Here is a 21,625-nt window from a genome sequence, read left to right as displayed (position 1 = left end):
TGTGTGTGTATGCACATGTTTGGATATATATTTCATGTATGTGTGAATATATGTCTGTATGTATATGAATATATGAATATATCAATATATATCTAAATATATGTATAAGAATATGCATAAATGCATACATAGGTGTATATATATACACATACATAAGATGTATTTATATTTCTCTCTCTCTTTCTCTCTCTCTCTCTCTCTCCCTTTCTCTCACACACTGAAATATATATATGTATATATAGACATATATGTGTATATATGTAAAAATATATAAATAAAAATATATATGTATATGTATTTATATATATATATATATATATATATATATTTGTATGTATGTGTGTATGTATGTACACATAGACACATTCATACACAGACAAATGTTACTTTCTTCTTGGGATCTTTAAAATTCATTCTATTCAGTGTGTATAAAAAAAGCCCCACCCTCATGAAATATAATGGGCCTTTCTCCCAGGTGACAAGATGTCGTACAAAAAAACTGAAAAAATTATATCTTTATAAACGTTGTTTGTTTTGTTTTGTTTTTGTTTTTTTTTCGTTTTGACTATATATCTATATATATATGTATGTATATATGTATATATGTATATATATATAATTATATATATACATATATATAATGTATATATATATACATATATATAATATATATATATAATATTATATATATATATATATATATATATATATATATATATATATATGTATATATATATACATTTATACATATATATATATAAAAAATCATTTTCCATTGTTGTTATGTAGTAATCCATGATAATTGTGAAATCATAAAATGATATCATTTTTAGCTTGAGATAATTTGCTATATTGTTTTGATATCATTAAAAAATGCAACTGTTGAAGATGTGTCTTTAATACAGATTTATTAATAATTCAAATTCATTTCAGCAAAGAGTTATGTACTGCTGTTTTTCATATACACTGCTGTTTATCCCAAACAAAGGTTGTTCTATGTACATTTATTTATATTTATACTAAAGCTGTTTTATATTTTTTTAAAAATCAAAACCAAATCATTGACTTTTATTCATGAAACAAAGAATCGTTTTCAATGTAGTATATCTTCATTTATTCATTAGATATTATATGTATACATATAACTTCACTTCCTGCTTTTAACCAGACAACCCACTCTGTCACTCTCATTTACTTTTTCCTTCTCTATCTATCTATCTATCTATCTATCTATCTATCTATCTATCTATCTATCTATCTATCTCTTTTTTTCTTTTTTAGCCTTCTCCAAGTATCACTATATACAGAAAGAAAGTATGAATAAATTATTATATATAAAGAAATAAACATATGTAGATGAAATGTATATTCGTATATCTTTATGTATATGCATGACCAATTAAGTGAGCATATATACGCACATATATATAAACATACATAAACATACACATACCCACATGCACACATACACACAAACAACCATAAATGTAATGAATGCAGAATTATAAATCTAGGTAGTGTGAGGGCTTCTCTGCATATATGTGTACATATACACACTTACACACATATAGTTATGTTTATATGTGTATATCTTTATGTGCTTATGTATATGTGTGTGTGTATATATACACACATATATATATACAGCCACACATATTTATATATGTATGTATATATGTGTGTGTGTATGTGTATATATATATTTATCTATCTATATATATAAATATGTATGTGTGTATATATATATATATATATATATATTATATATGCATTTTCATAGATATGAGCTCATCTATTTTGATGTAGTATTATATATATTATTAATTTGTGTTCTTAAATGTTTTGCCAATGTTATCCTAGAGCATTTGTTTTCATATTTTATAGCAAAGGAACTCCTATTGGCTGAAAAATATACATTTTGTATTGCTTTTCTCACTCTCTCATTCTTTATGTCTCTATCTGTCACTGTTTCCATGTCTCCCTCTTTCTCTCTGTCTGCCTCTCTCTCTCTCTTTCTCTCTCTCTCTCTCTCAGTACATCTCTTTTTTTTTATCTACTGATGACCTCTAAACAATTATTTATATGTGACGTTTATCAAATTATTTTAGGCAAGACTTTAATTCATTTTTTTTTTTTGTAAATCTCACATACATTGATAACAAATTTATATAACTTCAGAAGCGTTTTATTGTTTCCTATATATATTTAATTATCATGTGGCAGATAAAACAAATGAAGAAAAGATTTTGAAAAATAGACGTTTGAAAGTAAAGCAAAAACAGTAAAAAAAAAATAGGAAGAAGAAAATGATGATAAAATTTCAAAGATTCAGAAAAATCAAATTTGTTTTCTTCTTGTATATTTACACACACACACACACGCACACACACACGCACACACACACGCACACACACTCAACACTTTTTTTCAATTTTTGTAGAAATAATTAAATAATTGATCTTATGATCTAAGATTCAAATATTCCTTTTATTCTAATTATATTACATTTGTTTTATTTATTTACCTATTATATATATATTTATTTGTCACAATCTGACGACGAAGCCGTCTCAGAAATTATTCTTGCTTAATACCATCATTGTGTTGAAAACTGGAATTTTATTTTTTAATTCAAACTGAGGCTGGGTTTAATTCAAGCCAGACAGATTTTTATCTGTTTTTATGGTAAAGAGAAAAAAAAAATGAAAAGATTTATGACTTTGAATTAGTTTATCTTCTCCATTCCCCATGCAATTAAGGTGAATTTCTGTTTTGTTGTTCTTATTTTTATGTGAAAACATATTAGAATGTAAACACTTTCTCAGCTACACTCCACAAATCACAGATGTATAACTGAGGTATACAATTAATGTAATCTGCAACACACATATACATACATATACAAACCTACACACCCAGCACAAAACACATATGTATTTGCATTTATAGTTATATTTATCTGTTTACCTATCTCTGCATATATATGTCTATACACACACACACACATTCTTTAATTTTCGCTAATTACCTCAAGAAATCAATTCAAAACATTCTTTTGTCTGAAATCAGTTAACCCAACCCTGCAGATATTTTAAGAAAAAATTTTGATTTTTGTTTCACTGTTGCTGCTAATGCCCTAATGAAAGACATGATCGTCACACTTTATTTTACTTCATGCATCCTCAACTGCTCCTGTAAATCTGAAGAGTAGTACCTGGATTAGATAATCTATATCACACACACACTCATATAATATATATATATATATATATATATATGTACACACACACATATATTTTCTTTGTAGTTTCAGCTCAGACCTGTGGCCATGCTAGAGCACTATATATATATATATATATATATATATCAATATATGTATATACACATCATATATAAACATATGATATATATATATATGTAAGTATATATATAGAATGGTTGTATACTGTCAATCTAACGTGAATGTGACAGTAGGGGGTTACACCACCGCTGTTTAGCCCTAGGAAGCATTGACACTTTCTGATGGCTCCGACACATTTTTCCTGTGTCCTTATATACATTTACGAAGGGGAGACAAACACCCCCAGCAGCCAGGCCTGCATCTAGAGACACGCATGCTTCAGGATCATATATATATATATATCTCATATACACATATGTATGTATGTATGCATGCATGCATGTATGTATGTATGTATGTATGTATGTATATGTATGTATGTATGTATGTATGTATGTATGTATGTATGTATGTACGTATGCATGTGCACACACACACACACACACACACACACACACACATACAAATGTATATTAGGCAACTCCATTCCATTTCAGGTTGTGTTTACCTCTTCAGTTTTTTTCTTCTTTTTTTTTGTGTAGAACAATAAGGATTCAAAGGAAATTCAATGAAACTATTTCAAATTTATTGACCTTCAACATTTATCTAAGAAAACTTCATTTGTTTCACGTTGCAGTTGCTTATGCTTTCAATTCTTGATATAAGGAACAATGTAATTGATTTCTAGGAATAATGTCGGTTCAATGAAGTTTAAGACATTATCAACTTAATACAGGGCATCGTTCCAAATATTAACAGGTTCCCATCTCACTGAAATTAAATTGTTATATATTCTGGAAGTTACAGAAAAAAGATAATCACAAATAATTTTTGTGTTTTTGTTAATGTTTTAAGAAAATGGATTCAATATTTGTAGTTTTTGTTTATTTTTGCTTACATATATGTGTAGTTATTATTATGTATTTGTATGTGAGCTCTTGTGTGTGTGTATGTATTCGTGTGAGCTTTTGAAATGAGTAGCGGGCTATATAAATTTGCAATTGTTCAATGAGTGATGAAATTCTTCCAAGAAAAAACAAAAAGGAAGAAAATTAAAACTGTTATAATGATTTTTTATTACTAAAATTTCACCACCGCCACCACCACCACCATCGCTACTACTACTACTACTACTACTACTACTACTACTACTACTACTACTACTACTACTACTACTACTACTACTACTACTACTACTACTACTACTACTGCTGCTACTACTGATGATGATGATAAATAATATCTGTTAGAAATGCATAACTCAAAAACTAAAGAATCTGTTTCAATCTCTCTCTCTCTCTCTCTCTCTCTCTCTACCCCCTTCCATATACACAAACATGTACATGCACATATATAAGCAAGAATGGATATATATAATACATATATTTGTTTATGTGTCATACTAATATCATCCATACATGTTTCCAAACAATATATCATAATGCATTTTCATTTATATCTGGCAAGATACATTTTGTAAGGTAATAGGAACCAAGCAATCATCTATAAAGACAAAGTAAACAAAGTAAAAAAACACTAGTTTTGATAGAAAATTAGATTTGATTCACAATAACTATAGGAATTATTGCTTGTATTTAAATTACTTTGTGTAAAATTAAATAAACGTCAAACATAATATGTAATGATTTCATTCCAAAATGTTTGTAGTTAACCTGGAAGCACTTTTCTGAAACTTAAATTTTTAAATATAAACCAGAATTAAATTTTCTACTGCAACTAAATAGTTCTTTAAATATTACAAATTCCAATACCCAAAACTTGGAATCTAATCTAATTCCAATCCTATCTTCTAAACAGAAACTTAATCAATATATCCATAAACACAATCATAACTGTATTTCTGTTCCTTACTATAATTCTAATTTCAGCTTTTATTTTTAAAACTAAGTAATTTGAATACTATTTATACTGTTCATACTTCTCCCTTAATGTACAAGTAATGTACACACACACACACACATTATTCTTATACAAGATTGTTATCGAATGTGACTTTGAAGTTTATAAGAATGATAAATTGTACTCTACAAAAGTATAGAGTAACCCATCAGATTAATGTAAAAATTTTTCATAAAAACAAACATTTATATATATATATATATATATATATATGTGTGTGTGTGTGTGTGTGTGTATAAATATGTATATATATACATTCATATACATATATGTATTTAAATGTATATGTATACATACATATACATTAATATACATACACACACATATATATATGCACATCTACACATATATCCATATATTTGCATATGTATTAATAATATTGATAAACATATATGGTATGCATGAATAGATGTACATGTATGTATGAATGTGAGGGGAAATGGATTATGTCATCCCTCCAGAAAGGTACGTGACAAGTGAGGATTGATGTTAAATAAAGTAAGCATTGAGATAGCAAAAAAGGAAAACAACAATAATCTACTGATGCACACGAGGAATTAATGTTTATAAACAATCCCAAAACGAAACAAGCTGATTTGCCTTGTCTCAGTCTTATGAGCAGTAGTCTCCACCAGAGGGCACTGTCCAAAGTATTACAACATTCTGCTTCCTGTTGGTGAACCAATTCATATCACTTCTAAATTGAAAGAAAAATACTAGGAACCAGACCGGAACTGAGCATCTACTAAAATTTAATTACATTATCGTTAGACAATATATGAATTATTGTGAGACTGATTCATGGTCTCGTTAGTATTGGTAATAAGTTCAGCTGTTTACAGTTAAACTTAATATATTTTGTTTATCCTCCATCGCAATTTTTATACTTTATAAATTTACAGAAGGCAGATGTTAATCAAGTTAGGTAAATTATTTATTATACTTGAATGGAGATTAAACCTCCACTTATTTGTGGAGATGAAAGAAGTACATATTTTATGGAATATTTAAATAATAATTGAATTATAAATCTGGATATTTTTCTCCAGTTGAGTGTGCATGCATGCTTGTGTGTGGGAGTGAGGAGAGGTATGAACCTTTGATTCCAAGAAGAAAATGTATAGATAACCATACAAAAGGGACTGAAAATTGTGTGACACTGTTGTTACATGATTCAATGCTCTTAGTTACTATCCAAATACAATGTATGGATGAGGAATCCTTAACTGCATCTTTGATGATATCCTAATTAACTAAATAGAATATGGGATGTGATATGACACTCACAGAGGAACACCTTAAATACACATGCACACAAACATGCACCTGTCTCTTTCTCTCTTTCTCTCTCTCTCTCTCCATATTTACATATAGGATTAATATTTTATGGTTCTGATTTTTTTTCATAGCTAAGGTCCTCTAAAACATTACTTTCAAGCACAGCATGAACTCAACAAAAAACGGTATCAAATCTACTTAAATTAACTAGTTAAACCAAAGGCTGAAAAAATTATTTATTTTTATATATTTAAAATGAGTTGAAGTATAACTGAATTGTATAAGGATATAGATATGGATATGTGTGTGTGTGTGTGTATGCATATTTGTGTGTGAGCATTTATGTGTATATGTATTTGTGTTATGCATGTTTGCAATTTTGTTTGGATAGGTGTTCATTAATACAGGCTGAATCATAAATCTAAACAAAAATTAGTTTTTGTTTATAGCTTTTCCTCCCCAAATTGATGGTTAAGTTATGTAACAGTTTAAAATATGTTATATAATAGTTTAAAATGTTCACAATCTATTATAAATGGAATAATTAAGGAAATTTAAGAGAGCTGGGATTTGTGCATCTCTAATTCTTCTCTAAACTCCACCACTTTGCTTTCCAAAGGAGATTCAAATTTTGCTCTCATCAGGAAACAACACTTTAGACAATTGCTCAACATTCAGCTTCTAATTCTCCTTGGTCCATATCAACTGCTTGTGACTCTGGCCGTTGATAAAAAGAGGCCTCAACTGCTTTGCCTCTGTTTTTTTTTTTTAAATCCATCTGTGTGGTGGCCTTTGATGCACTAACTCTTGTCTTTGTCGATTTTTCATGGTTCTCTTTCACATTGTCAAACCAGCTTTCTTCATGGTTCTTTCAAAGCTGTGGTTGTCTCCTTCATTGGTACACTTCTTTCTTCCACACACTGTTTATCCAGATGAAGCTTTAAAGAGATGCTTTCAACAAATAGTTTTCTGTCTTCCATTCTTTGTAAAGAATGTGAATGATAGACTTTTGGACAACTGTGTCATCAGAAGCCTTGTCCATGACTGCAATACCAACAGTTTTTATAAAATGATTATATATATATATAATAAAAAAAGAAACACAACTATATAAAGCAGTGGTTCTCAGCTAGGGTCCACATGGTCCCTGGAGGTCTACAGAAGATTTTGCTGTTAAAATTTATGTACAATAAATTGGATATATTTCTACAACACACAAAATATTCCAATAGCTTTTTATATGGTTCCTAATAATATTTAATTATAAAAATATAATAGGACTTTTTTAATCAGCAAATGGCTAAGAAGGTCAATATTTACATTCTTGACATCTGAAATCATTGTAAAAATTATTGAGATTGTTCACAGACTGAGACAAGGCATCTCTTAGGTATAAGTAAGGAGCTTTTGACAATTTTTCCCCTTAATATACTTTCATATTCTAATTTTCTGAGAAGCACTTGTATGTATGTGTGTATGTACACTTATCTAAATACATACATATATACATACATTCTAAACAAAAGAATGACAGATTCAGTGAGAGGGAGAAAGAGAGAGGGACTAAGATAATATATATATATAGTATAAAACCAGATTGCAAGTGGTAAGAATTCATTATTAACAAGTTACCAAAACCTTAAATACTAATAAGCTACTAAACATTTCTATTGTTTATTGCTACTAAAGTATCTGCAGCTCATCTGCTGAGTGCTTCTACTGTTCGTCTATGTGATATACTATACCTACACACACACACAGAAACATATACACACACATACATAATGTACACAAACATAGACACATACACATACACACACACACACACACGCACAATTATGACAGTAAACAGGAGAAAAAATACTCAGTGCTAGTAATGGATTGTAGTTAATATGAGTCATAACCTTTACTCTTGAGCTTCTGCAATAAATTCATGCCTCTTCAGATAACTGTTATAACAAAAGAACTATGACGATCACCTGAAGATTGATGGAATCATAGAAGTATTAAAGTAATATATATATATGTATATATATACATATATATATATATATATATATATATATTATATATATATATATATATATATATAAAGCCATACATAACAGGCTCAAGTACATTAGGACATGAGAAAATGGAGACACTTCTGGGACTACTTCCACAATGGAAGGTCTTTCCATATTCAAATGTGCTTGAACATGTAAAATATCACGTTGCACAAATATATTCTATTCAATGCTTCTTAAGACTTCATACACACACACACACACACACACACACACACACACACACACACATATTTGTTATATATATATATATATATATATATATAATATACTCAGTAGTTCATATATCCAAACAAGAAGGACACTCTAAAGCATTAGAGGGATAGTATATTTAGAAGGTTGTTGTTTCTGATGGCTGGCCAGAAAGTGACCATTGATTTTGTAGATGTAAGGTACTTAGCTGTATGGGTAACTTGTCATGTGCCTCCAGCCATCTGAGTCTGATGTGTCACCTATACAACTAAGTGCCTTATAGGTACAAAATCAGTGGTCACTCTCTGACCAGCCATAACAAAGAACCTTCTATATATATGTGGATATATGCAGATGCACATGTGTACACACACTTGATTATGTATGTGTATATTCATAAATGAATGCATGTATATATGATGTTTATATTTGTATGTGAATGTGTATATATTTTTGTTTTTATTTTTATTTATTTATGTTGTCCATAAATAAATGGTGGAATCATTGTAGACTTACTTAGATTGGTGAGGTGAATGCATTAATGTGACTGATATTCACCACGAACTTCTGCAGTCGATACTTGTAGGCAGGGAGGGGATTCCTGGAAGGCTGTAGCTCTGGGAAGAACCGTTTTGGTGGTTAGTGAGAGAGAAAAAAGCATTCAAAGTGATAACGAAGTTTGTTGACAACTGTTTCCATCCAGCTTTTGGTATGATAGAAAATAGTATGATATATGAGTAGTTGTCAAAATCAGAGAAGTTGGTTGTCCTTATAGGTAGGACATATTGTCCTATTTCCATAAATTGGGAGTAAATAGCTGTAAAGTGAGAAGATGTATGAAGAATTTGGTAAAAATAGCCATTGTCAATGTTGCTTGTATTCCATGTACTTGAAGGTGAAATTGAATACTTTTAAGAAATTAATCATATAAGTTAATAGTAAAATCTTCAGTAAAACACTTAAAATATGGTTTGTATTTGCTTAAACAGTCGATACAGTATTTAAGCAATGGCTACTCACATGGATAAGCATATGCTATACAAAAACAAAAAAATGGCAAAATTTGCACCCCAAGCAAATTTCTACACATTCTCACAACTAAAGCCTAGGTGGAACGTTGGTTGTCAGATCTGTTTTTCGATGTGGGTGACATCCTAGTAAGTGATCATTGTTGGACTTCTTCAGATGCTGTCGGCAGAGTTCGTTGTTGGTGCAGCTGCATTGATTCTGTATTTGAACTACTCTTGTAGGAAGTTGTGAGCTTTGGCTGTATGAAGGGTCTTAGAGATTATACCTAGGAGAAGGTTTGCGTTAGTCTGTCTGTCTATCTGTCTTGCTCTATATACATAATATCTCTGTCTATCTGGCTGGCTGTTTCTCTCTCTCTTGCTCTCTCTCTCTCTCTGTTGTCTTGACTGCATCAAAGGGAAGCACATGTTTACTGCCAAGGGAAGTCAGTGTGACACTGCTAGGTCTACAACAAGATTGTTAGTTGACAAAATGTACTGGAGGCAGGGCTGATGTGTGATAAGATAGTGTGAAAGGGATTGCCTTGATTAGGCAGTGATCAGATGATCTTCTTAATGAGAGAAGAGTCTGTGTTGGCAGGGTAAAAAAAAAGGTTTGGGTTTAGAGGTGAGAAAAGAGTTAATGTATATGACGAGTTGGTGGCTTGGCCTCAATTACGGGTACATGAGGAGACTAAGTTGTACAGACAGTTCAGTTAAAGGTGGAAAATGATTTGTCTTCCACACCAGTATTGATGGTGTGGAAAGAGTGGAGAGAATTGGAGAAGAAAAGAAGTTGTGTGCATTTAAATCACTAACAAGGATGACTTCAGGCAGAATTGTGTGCACACTGGTATTTTCGATGCAGGTTGGTCAAATAACTGCTATTGGCTGTGAAAGATTGGAGAGCGGTATTGACTATAAATACACTTAGAAGTCTTGAGTAGAGAGAGACTTCTGAGCAACTGGAAGTCTTTATCATTGATATCCATGCAAGAGAGACGTGAGCAATGGAGAGACTGGATCCTTCTTAAGAGCAGACATAGCACTTAGGACAGCAGCAGCTGAAATACAGGGTGGACGAGAAAGATGTATTAGCAGAGAGCTGAGATAACAGACTTATGTATGTAGTGGGAAGGGGTGCCAATCACTACCTGGAAAGAAAAATATATGTATCTGTGTATGCAACAATACATGTACGTTTTAGCCTGTGTGTGGTTATGTGATTGTGTCTGTGCATGTATGTATCTATAATCAGATATATTTTTACATAGAGCTTGCACTAAAGTGCATTCCTGCTATTAGCCAGGGACAGGAGATCATAATGATTTAGACACATTTCAACAATATTGCGTTCTTCAATAATATAGAGCAATATTCATGCTGCCAGGGATATACAGGTTCTTTTGTTTCACATTGTATGCATATACAAACATATATATATACACATGTTATATAATATACAATTCAATGTATAAAACATGACAGTAATTTCAAGTATATATATGTATATATATATATAAATGTATGTATGTATGTATGTATGTATGTACATACATATATAATTTAGAAAAATATCATGCTCCACACTTTCTTTAAATTTTATAAAAAAACATAATTGATTGTTCTTTGTGTTAATTAATCTCAAACACAAATTTATTGGGCTGGAAATTACAGGAATTTGTGACGTTCATTTGTTTTTTTACAAGTGTTGATAAGACTAATATAAATTAAAGTTAATTGATTTCAGGCTTTAATCAAAATCAGCTTATATACTCTTAGTTTGCTATACATCTGTATTATGTCTAATAGAGAATGCCTATAAATGCTGATTTACTGCAAATGTTCTTGTTTTTCATTTCAAATTTAATGTTGTTTCAATATTTATCAAATCTGTTCTTGAACTTGTTGGTTATCTTTGAATGAACAACTTTCCTTGATACTTTGTATTTGAGATAGATTTTCTATCATATTAGTTTGTTATTTTATTGTGTTACTTCATATGTAAGTCTATAGAGTGATTTTGATTGGACGTGCATTGAGAAGGTCAACTATACTGCTGGCCATCCTTTTTGAATCACGAAAACCAACCTACAGAATCTTACTGTGTTGGAGGACACAGAAGACAAATTTGACAATTTAATTCTGAGATAGATGCAATAACCTTGTTATTGATAAGGACCAATGGCAAAAGTAGATTGGCTGGTGTTCAGCACACTACATCTCTTACATTGTGTTTTTTTTTTATTATTTTGGAAATGGAAGAATAAGAAGACACTATTTGTTACATCCAGAGTCAGAAAACTCCTAATTGTTGCTACATGCTCTTGTCTGTTGTCTTATCACTTAACAGTTATTTTAATTGATTCAATAGAAGAGGTTTTTGTCTAAGGTAATCTTTGTCTTGAAGTAACATCACAGCTAATACTATAAACAGCCATATCATATTATTACTTACAATGATGGTATATGTTTAAAAGTTTAGTTTTGGATGTATATATTAGCCTGATATGAAATGAAACAGCTAGACAGGTTCCATCTGATATCAAAGCTTGGACTTTTTTAAAGTTTTTGTTTTCAACTCGATGCAAGTAATGAAACTCGTCACTTAGTGTTTTCAAAAACAGCAATGTTTTTCTCACAAACAAACTGGTAATTAATAAATAGTTCGTTAAGTAAATGAAACAGTGTGGCAGCAATTTTTCTTTCAAAATGTCTCAATTAATTTATAACTTATAGAAATTCTTTGATGTATATTTAAAAAAAAAAAGCTTTATATTATTACGTTTATGAATATGCATAAAACACATAAATATATATATATACACAAACATTATCCCTGTTTGTGTGTGTGTGTGTGCATTACATAAATTATTATTATTATTATTGTTTGTCCTGTCATGTCTGAAATTGAAACTGTTGTGTAGCTTCAATGCACTTATCGCATTCATTGTATAATTTTCTTTATGTCAGCTTGCCTCTCCACAACTGTAGCTTCACCTTTACAATGATTAATGCCAAAATAATCGAAATCTTGCTCGATCATTTTTTTTTCAGCTGATTTGAGTCCCAATGTTTGTATATTGCAAATATTAGTGAGCTGTACAATATAGCTCTAATTTTCAAATCTGTAACTGAAATAACATTTTCTGCAAACTGAGTTGAAGCTGTGGTGGCCCTCACTGTAACCATAAAGTGTAAAGCAAACCAAGCAGTTGAGAACTACCGATACAAACTATGGCCATTGGCAAATGTTCATCTTATATTTAATACAGTCAAGAGAGATATAACAGTTACAGTTATCTGAAGTGCTCATGATCTTGAATATTTGCACGCTTGATACATAGTCCTTCTGAATAAGATTAAAGATTTCTCAATGACAGCTGAAGTGGAAATGTATTAAGCCAATAGCTCTCACTGCAGTTTGTAATCTAAAGCCTTTGCTATATGGTAAGAAGTTAGGCCACTTGAAACTTGAATTTGACATTAATAGAAAGATTTTAATTGTCTCATACATGACTACATAACTTTCAAAAAGGTAATACATGCCTCTGTCTTTCATATACATGTAACTATCTCATTATTCAGAATTCTTGACCTGATGATGGCGTTTCTATGTAACATAAAGCTGTTCATGGTATACAGGTCTTATCTTGTACTGTCATCGATAGCTTTCTCCAGGCTTATATGTATTTCAAACTCAGTAAGTTATAATAAAACAAATTATGCGGTTCTTAAGGTTCCTTCTTTGAGTGAGCACTGACATTGTAACAGCATCATAGATAAGCTTCATGGTTAGCACCCTCAAGGCTATCTTTTTTTTATCTGCAGTACCTTGAAAGGCAAAACTACCCATCTCATTCCTATTATTGTGAAAAATATGTACATATATATAAGGAAAATGTTTGGATATGTATAGATTTATGCATAGAATTTTTACATATGTTTTTTAACAGCAAAATTATTAGAGAACGAGTCATAAAATATAAGTAAAAACTTGGTGTCTAACATGTTTTCTTACATATGTTTCTAAATTTTATATGTAAGAAAATTGTGTGTTTGTATGTGTGCACGTGTATGTTTGTGCGTGTGCATGTATGCATGTATATATCTGTATACACACATAAACATATGGATAACAGAATAGAGACCCCAAGACAAAAGACTTTTTGGTGTTTAGTTACATCTAAAATTTAATCACTCAAAATTCTACATTCATCCCACCAAGGTCAACAAAATAAGTTCTTGGGTTGGTGTAATTGAGTATACCCTTAAAAGCCGCACCCCAAAGCATTATTTCAGTCACCAATGATTGAAGTTAGCAAAAGAAATAAAGAATAGATGTTTATTATGGATGCTTGCATAAATGTATACATGTGAGCGTATGTGTACAAGGGGACCCTGACAGTTATTGTATATGTGTAGTCAATTTATCCTCTTTTAAATTTGTTAAATATATCATTATTTTTTTTTCTTTAAAATAGAGATACAAGATTAAATATCGCAACTGTTGTTTTACAAGCTCCACAATTAATGTGATGTACAACTAATAGTAAGTCAAAAAAAATAAACGAAAAAGAATAGAAGAAAGCTGTCAAGTGATAAGGTAATCCAAGGAACCATAAGGAGTTTTTAAAATATTAAACAAAACAATACAACACTCACAAAAAAAAAACATAATGGACTACTGAAAAAAAATGAAACAAAAGTCTTCTACAATACTAAGAGTGAAATCAATAAATGATTCTAGTTGTATTGATCACTGAAAGAGAAATGTGATTCTGTTATTTTACAAGCAATTCTTCACTGAAATGCAATGATTAACCTGATTTATTCATATTACACTCAGATTTGAGAACATAATGAAGAGAAAGTTCTTAAATAAGTAGATTCTGTAACATAAATGTCAGTTAACAAAAACAAGCAAATACTTTGACTAGACACTCTCTTGCCTTTATTGTTATTATTATTGTTGTTGTTGTTGTTGTTTTGATGTGTGCTGTTTTTGTTATCTGTTATCAGCTTCACTACCAGAATAACGCTAATAATGATAAAAATAATAATAATAATAATAATAATGATAATAATACATTCTAAAACTTGGGTGAAAACAAAATGGAGTTTGAAGAACTTTCGAAGTCTAAAGGAAGATGTGGAGATTGAGAGAGATTGAAGAAGGTGGAATATAGACACAAGAACAGTCCCAGTTAATTCAGGAGTGTTATTATTTGTGGAACAGAGTACAAAAATGTCATCTGAAAATCAAACTGTCGGGAAAAATCTTCCATAGGTGAGGTTTAGAATATATCTCTCCAAGGAAATTCCCACATTCTTAAAATCAAATTAATTTTAGAATTACAGTAAGGCTCCAGCAAAATAAATTATGTTTACCATTAATAAGACAACAATAAATAGGACAATTGTAATGACTGAAAATAATGGTAAAGAATCAGACTAAATATTTGATGATATCTAGTTCAGAGTCTCTAGGTTCAAATTGCATCCAAGTTTGACTACTTTCCATTCTTCCAAAAGTGAGAAAATATATATCAGTAAGATAGTGTGATTGATTCCATTTATTGACCCACCACCACCACCACTACCACCACCACTACCGCCATCACTACTTTGTTTCAAATTTTTAAAATCAAAAATACCACCATCGTTATTTTTGTTATTGTTGTTGTTATTATTATCATAACTATTATAAATGGTTTGGTTGGTTGGTTGATAGTATAATTAAAATACCTTGAAGTATTTCCTTTTGGTCCTTTATGTTTTGAGTTTAAACCCTACCAAAGTCAAGTTTGCCTTTCATCCTTCCTGAGTTGAAAATATTTAGTGCACCAGTTAAACACTTGCCCAAAATCTCTGGCCTTGTACTTTTATTGGAAGTGATTATTTATTAATTTTACCTAAAAAAAAAGAAATTAAGTTTCAAGCATTTCATTTTGCATTTTGTCTTACATGAGCAAAATCTATTTGTCAATGAATTCAATCTTGGCTATAATTGCCTGTAAGAAACTGAGGAACTCTGTTTCGTTGATATGTGAGCTTCCCCACAATCATTATTTGAGTAGAGTTTTAAACTATAATTCAACTTCTGGTTGCTAGTTGCAATTGCAGAGATATTGATGCAGGTTTTCTCCACCCTCATCCCCACAATGTGATCAGTAAACAGCTAGCTATTGGCTGCTAAATAACATGATACTTTATACCAGATCTATAGTATTTTATTTGTGCTGTTCCTCACCATCTCTCTCTTTCTCTTCTTTCTCTTCATATTTCAACCCCTCTATCTATCTTTCTTTTCCTTTTTTTCCTTTCATTCTAACATTCCCATCTCCAAACACAGATCAAAGGGCTTAGTACTGCTAGTGCAAGCTACTACAGCAGTAACGGCACAACATAAATATAAGATCTACAGCTGTCACAAAAGGAAAATTATCATAAAAGTGAGTAAACACAAGGAGTCCTTTAACACATTTAATTCATTCTAAAGTAAGCACTTTAAAACCAAATTGTGAATATTCTTTTAAAAATATAAACTATTTTACTTTGAAATGATAACAAAATCCAAGGGTTATGCAAATAATGGAAAGAAAAAAAATTCCAATATATATTTATGTACTGTAAAAGAAAACTGTGTTAACACATTGTTATATGTCTGGTAAAAATAATATTTTGTATCATTGCATTATTAGTCGGATTCATATGCTTTTTTTTTTCATTTCTGAAAGTATGATCTGCGATATATTTTATTAGTTTATAACTTCTCAAAGAATTCATATTCAATTAGGTATCTTCCTACAGTTTTGATCAAACCCACAGTTAACTTGACCTATACTGATGTGTGTGTATTTGATCTATACTCATATTTCCATTTGACATAACCTTATACACACACACACATACACACATACACACATATACACACATGCACATATGTGTGTATGTATATATATATATATATATAAATATACACATATATATATTATATATATATATATTCAATATATACATAATATATATAATAAGTAATTATATATATATGCTTACACACATATGTAATGTATATACTGCGTATGTTATATACAGATGATATATATACAATATATATAATATGCAAATAATATACATATACCTACATATATAGTATTTGTGTCATTTATATATATAATGCATTATAATATTATATATATATGTATATAGATGCATGTGTATATATATATATATACATATATATGTTATATGCAAAATATATGTTAATTCTGTATTAAATGCATATAATATATATTATAATATAGAATATATGTATATTATCTATAATAGATATTACATAATATGTATCATATGAATGATATCTATTATATAATATACATATATTTTGTATGTTATATATATTTAGAATATATAATTTATATATTATATATATAATATATATTGCATATATTTTTGTATTATATATGTGTGTGTGTGTGTATATATATATGTATATATGTGTGTGTGTATATATATATATTATATATATATGTATGTATGTATGTATATATATATATATATATATATATATATATGTATGTATATATATGTAAAGATACATACATGTATACATATATATAGTTAATAACCTAAAACAAACCACTCCTTTATTACCATTTCATGACTTGATCTTTCCTTCCTTGTATTTTTAAAAGTATTTTTATCTGTTTTAATCAAAGTTTATGAGGTTTGTCTATCTTTGAAACTAATATACCAATTTTATACACTTTTTAACATTGTTGAATGATGTAAACATTGTTTAGCTGATATTGTGTAGTGTATTAGAAACTCTTAGAATTCTAGGTGTTGGAAAATGGTTAAAAAAATACAAAACAAGCAAAAGTTTAATGTTATTGAGAAACCCACCATAAAACAATTACTCTTATTTTCAGTAATCTGCTAAGATTATTAAAGCTATGATGTATTAAAAGAAAGAATGTAATATCTATTTTTTAATATGATTGCTATGTGAACTCGTAAATGAAACCTGTCCACAAAATAATTAATGTAACCTTTTCAATTTCTGATCGTGAAGAACAATCCAGTATAAGAGATACTGAGCCAATTAAAAGAGAAAAAAAAAAGAAAAAAAAAGAAAAATAACAGTAACAAAAACATGTGGAGTTAACTGCTGTTTAAGATAAAAATTACATAAAGAATATTAAATTCAATTTTATCAATTCTGTCCAATAAAAAATAAAATGGAAAATTTTAAGAAATTAAAAAAAATGTAAAGCAATAAAAAAATTGTTTTCTTAGTATTTTTGCCAGTTATTCTCTCTTCCAGTGAACATGAAACTACCAGCAGAACACTGGGGAAATTTTCAGTATCACCAAAGACAAAAATAAAACGAATTAAGGAATCTGTCAACCACTGTTGTGATGTGTAAAGATATATAGGTATATATATTTGCAATATAAATATAGAATGTGATAAACTGTTAATAACCATTCACTTCAAAATACCATTAACTTCTCGTCCTTGTGATGTTATTAACTGGAAAAGATATACAAATATTCTGTATTCTTCCTCGAACTGAATAATTTGCAGTTGTTATTAGTTTCATTTGTCACTATAACAACTTCCTCTGTTCATAGCATTTGTTTGACTAGTATTACAGGTGACTGGGCAGGCAAAAACACTTAAGTCAGCTTATAGCTAAGGTTTATTTATTTATCTTTTTTTGTTAATATTTAACAACTTGAATTCAAAAATCAAAGGAATTTAGTTGAAATTATGTTTGCACTTTTCTGTACAATATTGTTATATCTATACAGTTACTGTTTGAGTGTTGATTTTACATACCACATTAAGGAGGGAAATATGCCAATTTCATATATTGGAGACATTGCAGTTGATACACATATGATAGAAAAGATTAAATCTGAGGAACGTCATTTAATCAGATTCAATCAGCTACAAAAAGACAAAGAAAATGTCTCGCAATTGTTCAATATCTCAAAAGATGGGAAATTCTATGTAATCCAAACTCTAGATGCAGAAACACTTTGTAAATATAAAAAAATGTGTTTCAGAATGGTAGATGTTGCCATGCAGAAGAGAGAAATATTTGTTCGAATTTTAGAGATCAAAGTAGTTGTGGAAGACATCAATGATCATCAACCTGTGTTTCCAGTAAAACAAATAACTCTTGAGTTTTCTGAAGGGGATAAAAAAGGAACTACTTTATCAATTCCAAATGCCATTGATGAAGACATCAGTGAAGAAAATTCCAGGATAACATATAAGTTATTGTCTAATAATAAGGTGCCTTTCATAATGGTTGTTTCTGAAAGAGTAGATGGTTCATATTCAGTTGGGATAACTTTAGAAACTGAATTAGATAGAGAAGTGGAAGATCATTATTCTTTTCAAGTAATTGCTAAGGATGGAGGAAAGCCATCTAAACATGGTATCTTAAAAGTTTATATATCTGTCTTAGATATAAATGATAATTTACCACTTTTTTCTCAAGATGTTTATAATATATCTATTAATTGTAAATATCAAATAAATAAACCAGTCATTGATTTAGATGCAGAGGATCTTGATGCTGGTGAAAATGGTAAGGTTATATATCACTTCAGCTCAAAAACTTCAGAAATGACAAAATTACATTTTCAGTTAAATGAAAAAACTGGGGAAATATTTCTTTGTGAAAATTTCCCTTTCGAGAAGCGTCAAACATATGAATTGTACGTTGAAGCTTCAGATGGAGGGAACCCTCCTCTGTCTTCTATGACTATGATACTTGTCAATGTTGTCAACCAGCGAAATAATCCTCCCGTCATTGATATGAATTTCGTTTCCAAATCATCTAACAATATGGCGACCATATTAGAAAATACTAAAATTGGTAGTTTTATTGCATATGTAAAGATTTCTGATACTGATACTGGACAAAATGGAAAAGTTACCTGCACTCTCCAGCATGATAAATTTCAGCTTCAAAATCTAGGTGAGAAAAAATACAAAGTGGTTTTGAAAAGTCTCGCTGATAAGGAAAAAGAAAGTCATATTACTTTTAAAGTGATTTGTGAAGACAATGGGTTACCACGTTTGAGAACAGAGAGAGAGTTCTCTGTTTTAGTAATTGATATTAATGATGTAATACCACAGTTTAACAAAGAAACCTACAAATTCTTGATATATGAGAATGAAGAATCTAATTTTCCAGTAGGATTTGTCAATGCAACTGACCCAGATATGGGACTGGGTGGACAGTTAACATTTTCCTTGTTTTCGAAAAATAATCTTGCTCTTCCCTTTCAAATAACAAACTATGGATTTATATCAACCACAGAATCACTTGACCGTGAACAAAAAGATATATATATCTTTCAGGTTTTAGTTAAAGACAGTGGGACTCCAAGACTAAATAATACTGTTGATGTTATTGTTGAAGTTATGGATAAGAATGATAATGCTCCATACTTTACTTTCCCTAGTGTTAACCCTTTCAGTCTAGATATCTATTTCCAGTCCCACAATAACAATGATATCACTAAGTTAAAAGCATATGACAAAGACAGTAAAGAGAATGCATTTCTTAAATATGAAATATTAGAAGGGAATGAGAAAGAATTATTCACAATGAACTGTTATACAGGGATATTATCTTTTTCCCGAAATGTTTACCGAAATGAGGCAGGAGTGTATAATCTTCTATTTGTTGTCAAAGACAATGGGATTCCAATCCTCTCTACAACCACCTCTCTATCTTTAACTCTAGTTGCTAGCAATAATACATTCCCCTTGTTGGCAATAGCAACCAATGAGTTAGATTTCAAAATTCAAATGAATTTATTTCTTATGATCATAGCAGCAGCAGTGTCAGGTTCTGTAATAATGGTTATTTCAATAACAATATGTGTTGTAAAGAAAAGCAACAATATAATGACTTCTAGTAAACAGAGAATCAATCCTTCAGACAAAATCTTCAGTGTTGATAGAGAAACGCAAAATACTTCTGAACAAATATCTTATAATCCTCCATTGCTCAGAGAAGAGACTCAACAAAACAGCTTACTCCAACTTCAAGAGGAGAAAGAGCAATATTTGTCCAATTATAAAGTGACACTGAATGGAAAAAATTTAAATAGCAGAATTCCATACCAAGCAACTAGCAAGGAAATACACCAGGTAAGATTTATATTTTTTCTTTTTACTTTGTTGATTACATATCATTAGTCATTTCAGCTTTTTGACATGTACTTTTGTATTGTAAATAATGGATTCTGGTCTCTCATTGTGGCAGATTAAACAGTTATAATTGGCTGTAGATATCCAAAAGCATAATCCCTTACTGTTGCTGTTGTGAATCTTTAGGGAAGGTCTTAAGTAGTTGTAACTAAAAGGAAAAAGTGATTCATAAAATGACAGCAATTTACTGGACAACAGCAGTGTGTTATAGTTCTGAGGTTGAACATTGCAATATTATAGCCAGAGTACCATCTTGAAACACTTGAGTTTTTGTCATTTCCTAACTTTGGCAAATATCAATTGATTAGAACAAAATGACTCTCTTTATACAAAAACACTAAAAAAATCTTCCCAGTTGATTAGTTACATTTTCACCTAATTAACAATTTTAAACAAAAACTCAATGCTGGAAACATTCAGTCTGCAACATGTTCATCTGTTCAATAAATGTGATTAAATACACTTTTCTGAGACTATAGAAAATTATTTCCAATCAGATTATTGTGTTTACTGTTCTTATAGGTCATTCAGTTATTGAAACACTGATAAAACGATTTGATAAGAGAGCATTTATAGA

The 21,625-nt window shown here is 29.8% G+C and overlaps 1 protein-coding gene across 4 annotated transcripts in view; it reads left to right on the top strand.

The window, feature by feature from the left end:
- The first annotated feature begins 8,880 nt into the window (after positions 1–8,880).
- LOC115218971 (protocadherin beta-15-like) overlaps positions 8,881–21,625 on the top strand; it is a 33,910-nt gene continuing 21,165 nt past the window's right edge. For all 4 annotated transcript variants that reach the window (XR_005001773.1, XR_005001774.1, XM_029789007.2 and 1 more), the window contains exons 1-2: positions 8,881–16,258; positions 18,133–20,988. Coding sequence is in view for 2 of the 4 variants with exons in the window: in XM_029789007.2 (XP_029644867.1) it covers positions 18,583–20,988 (2,406 nt within the window). In the remaining 2 variants the exon portion in view is untranslated. The remainder of the gene's footprint in view (positions 16,259–18,132; positions 20,989–21,625) is intronic.

Source organism: Octopus sinensis, linkage group LG14 (genome assembly GCF_006345805.1).
Source record: "Octopus sinensis linkage group LG14, ASM634580v1, whole genome shotgun sequence".
Classification (NCBI taxonomy): Eukaryota; Metazoa; Mollusca; class Cephalopoda; order Octopoda; family Octopodidae; genus Octopus; species Octopus sinensis.
Note: the sequence above shows the minus strand (reverse complement) of the source record. Positions and strands in the feature narration are given on the sequence as shown.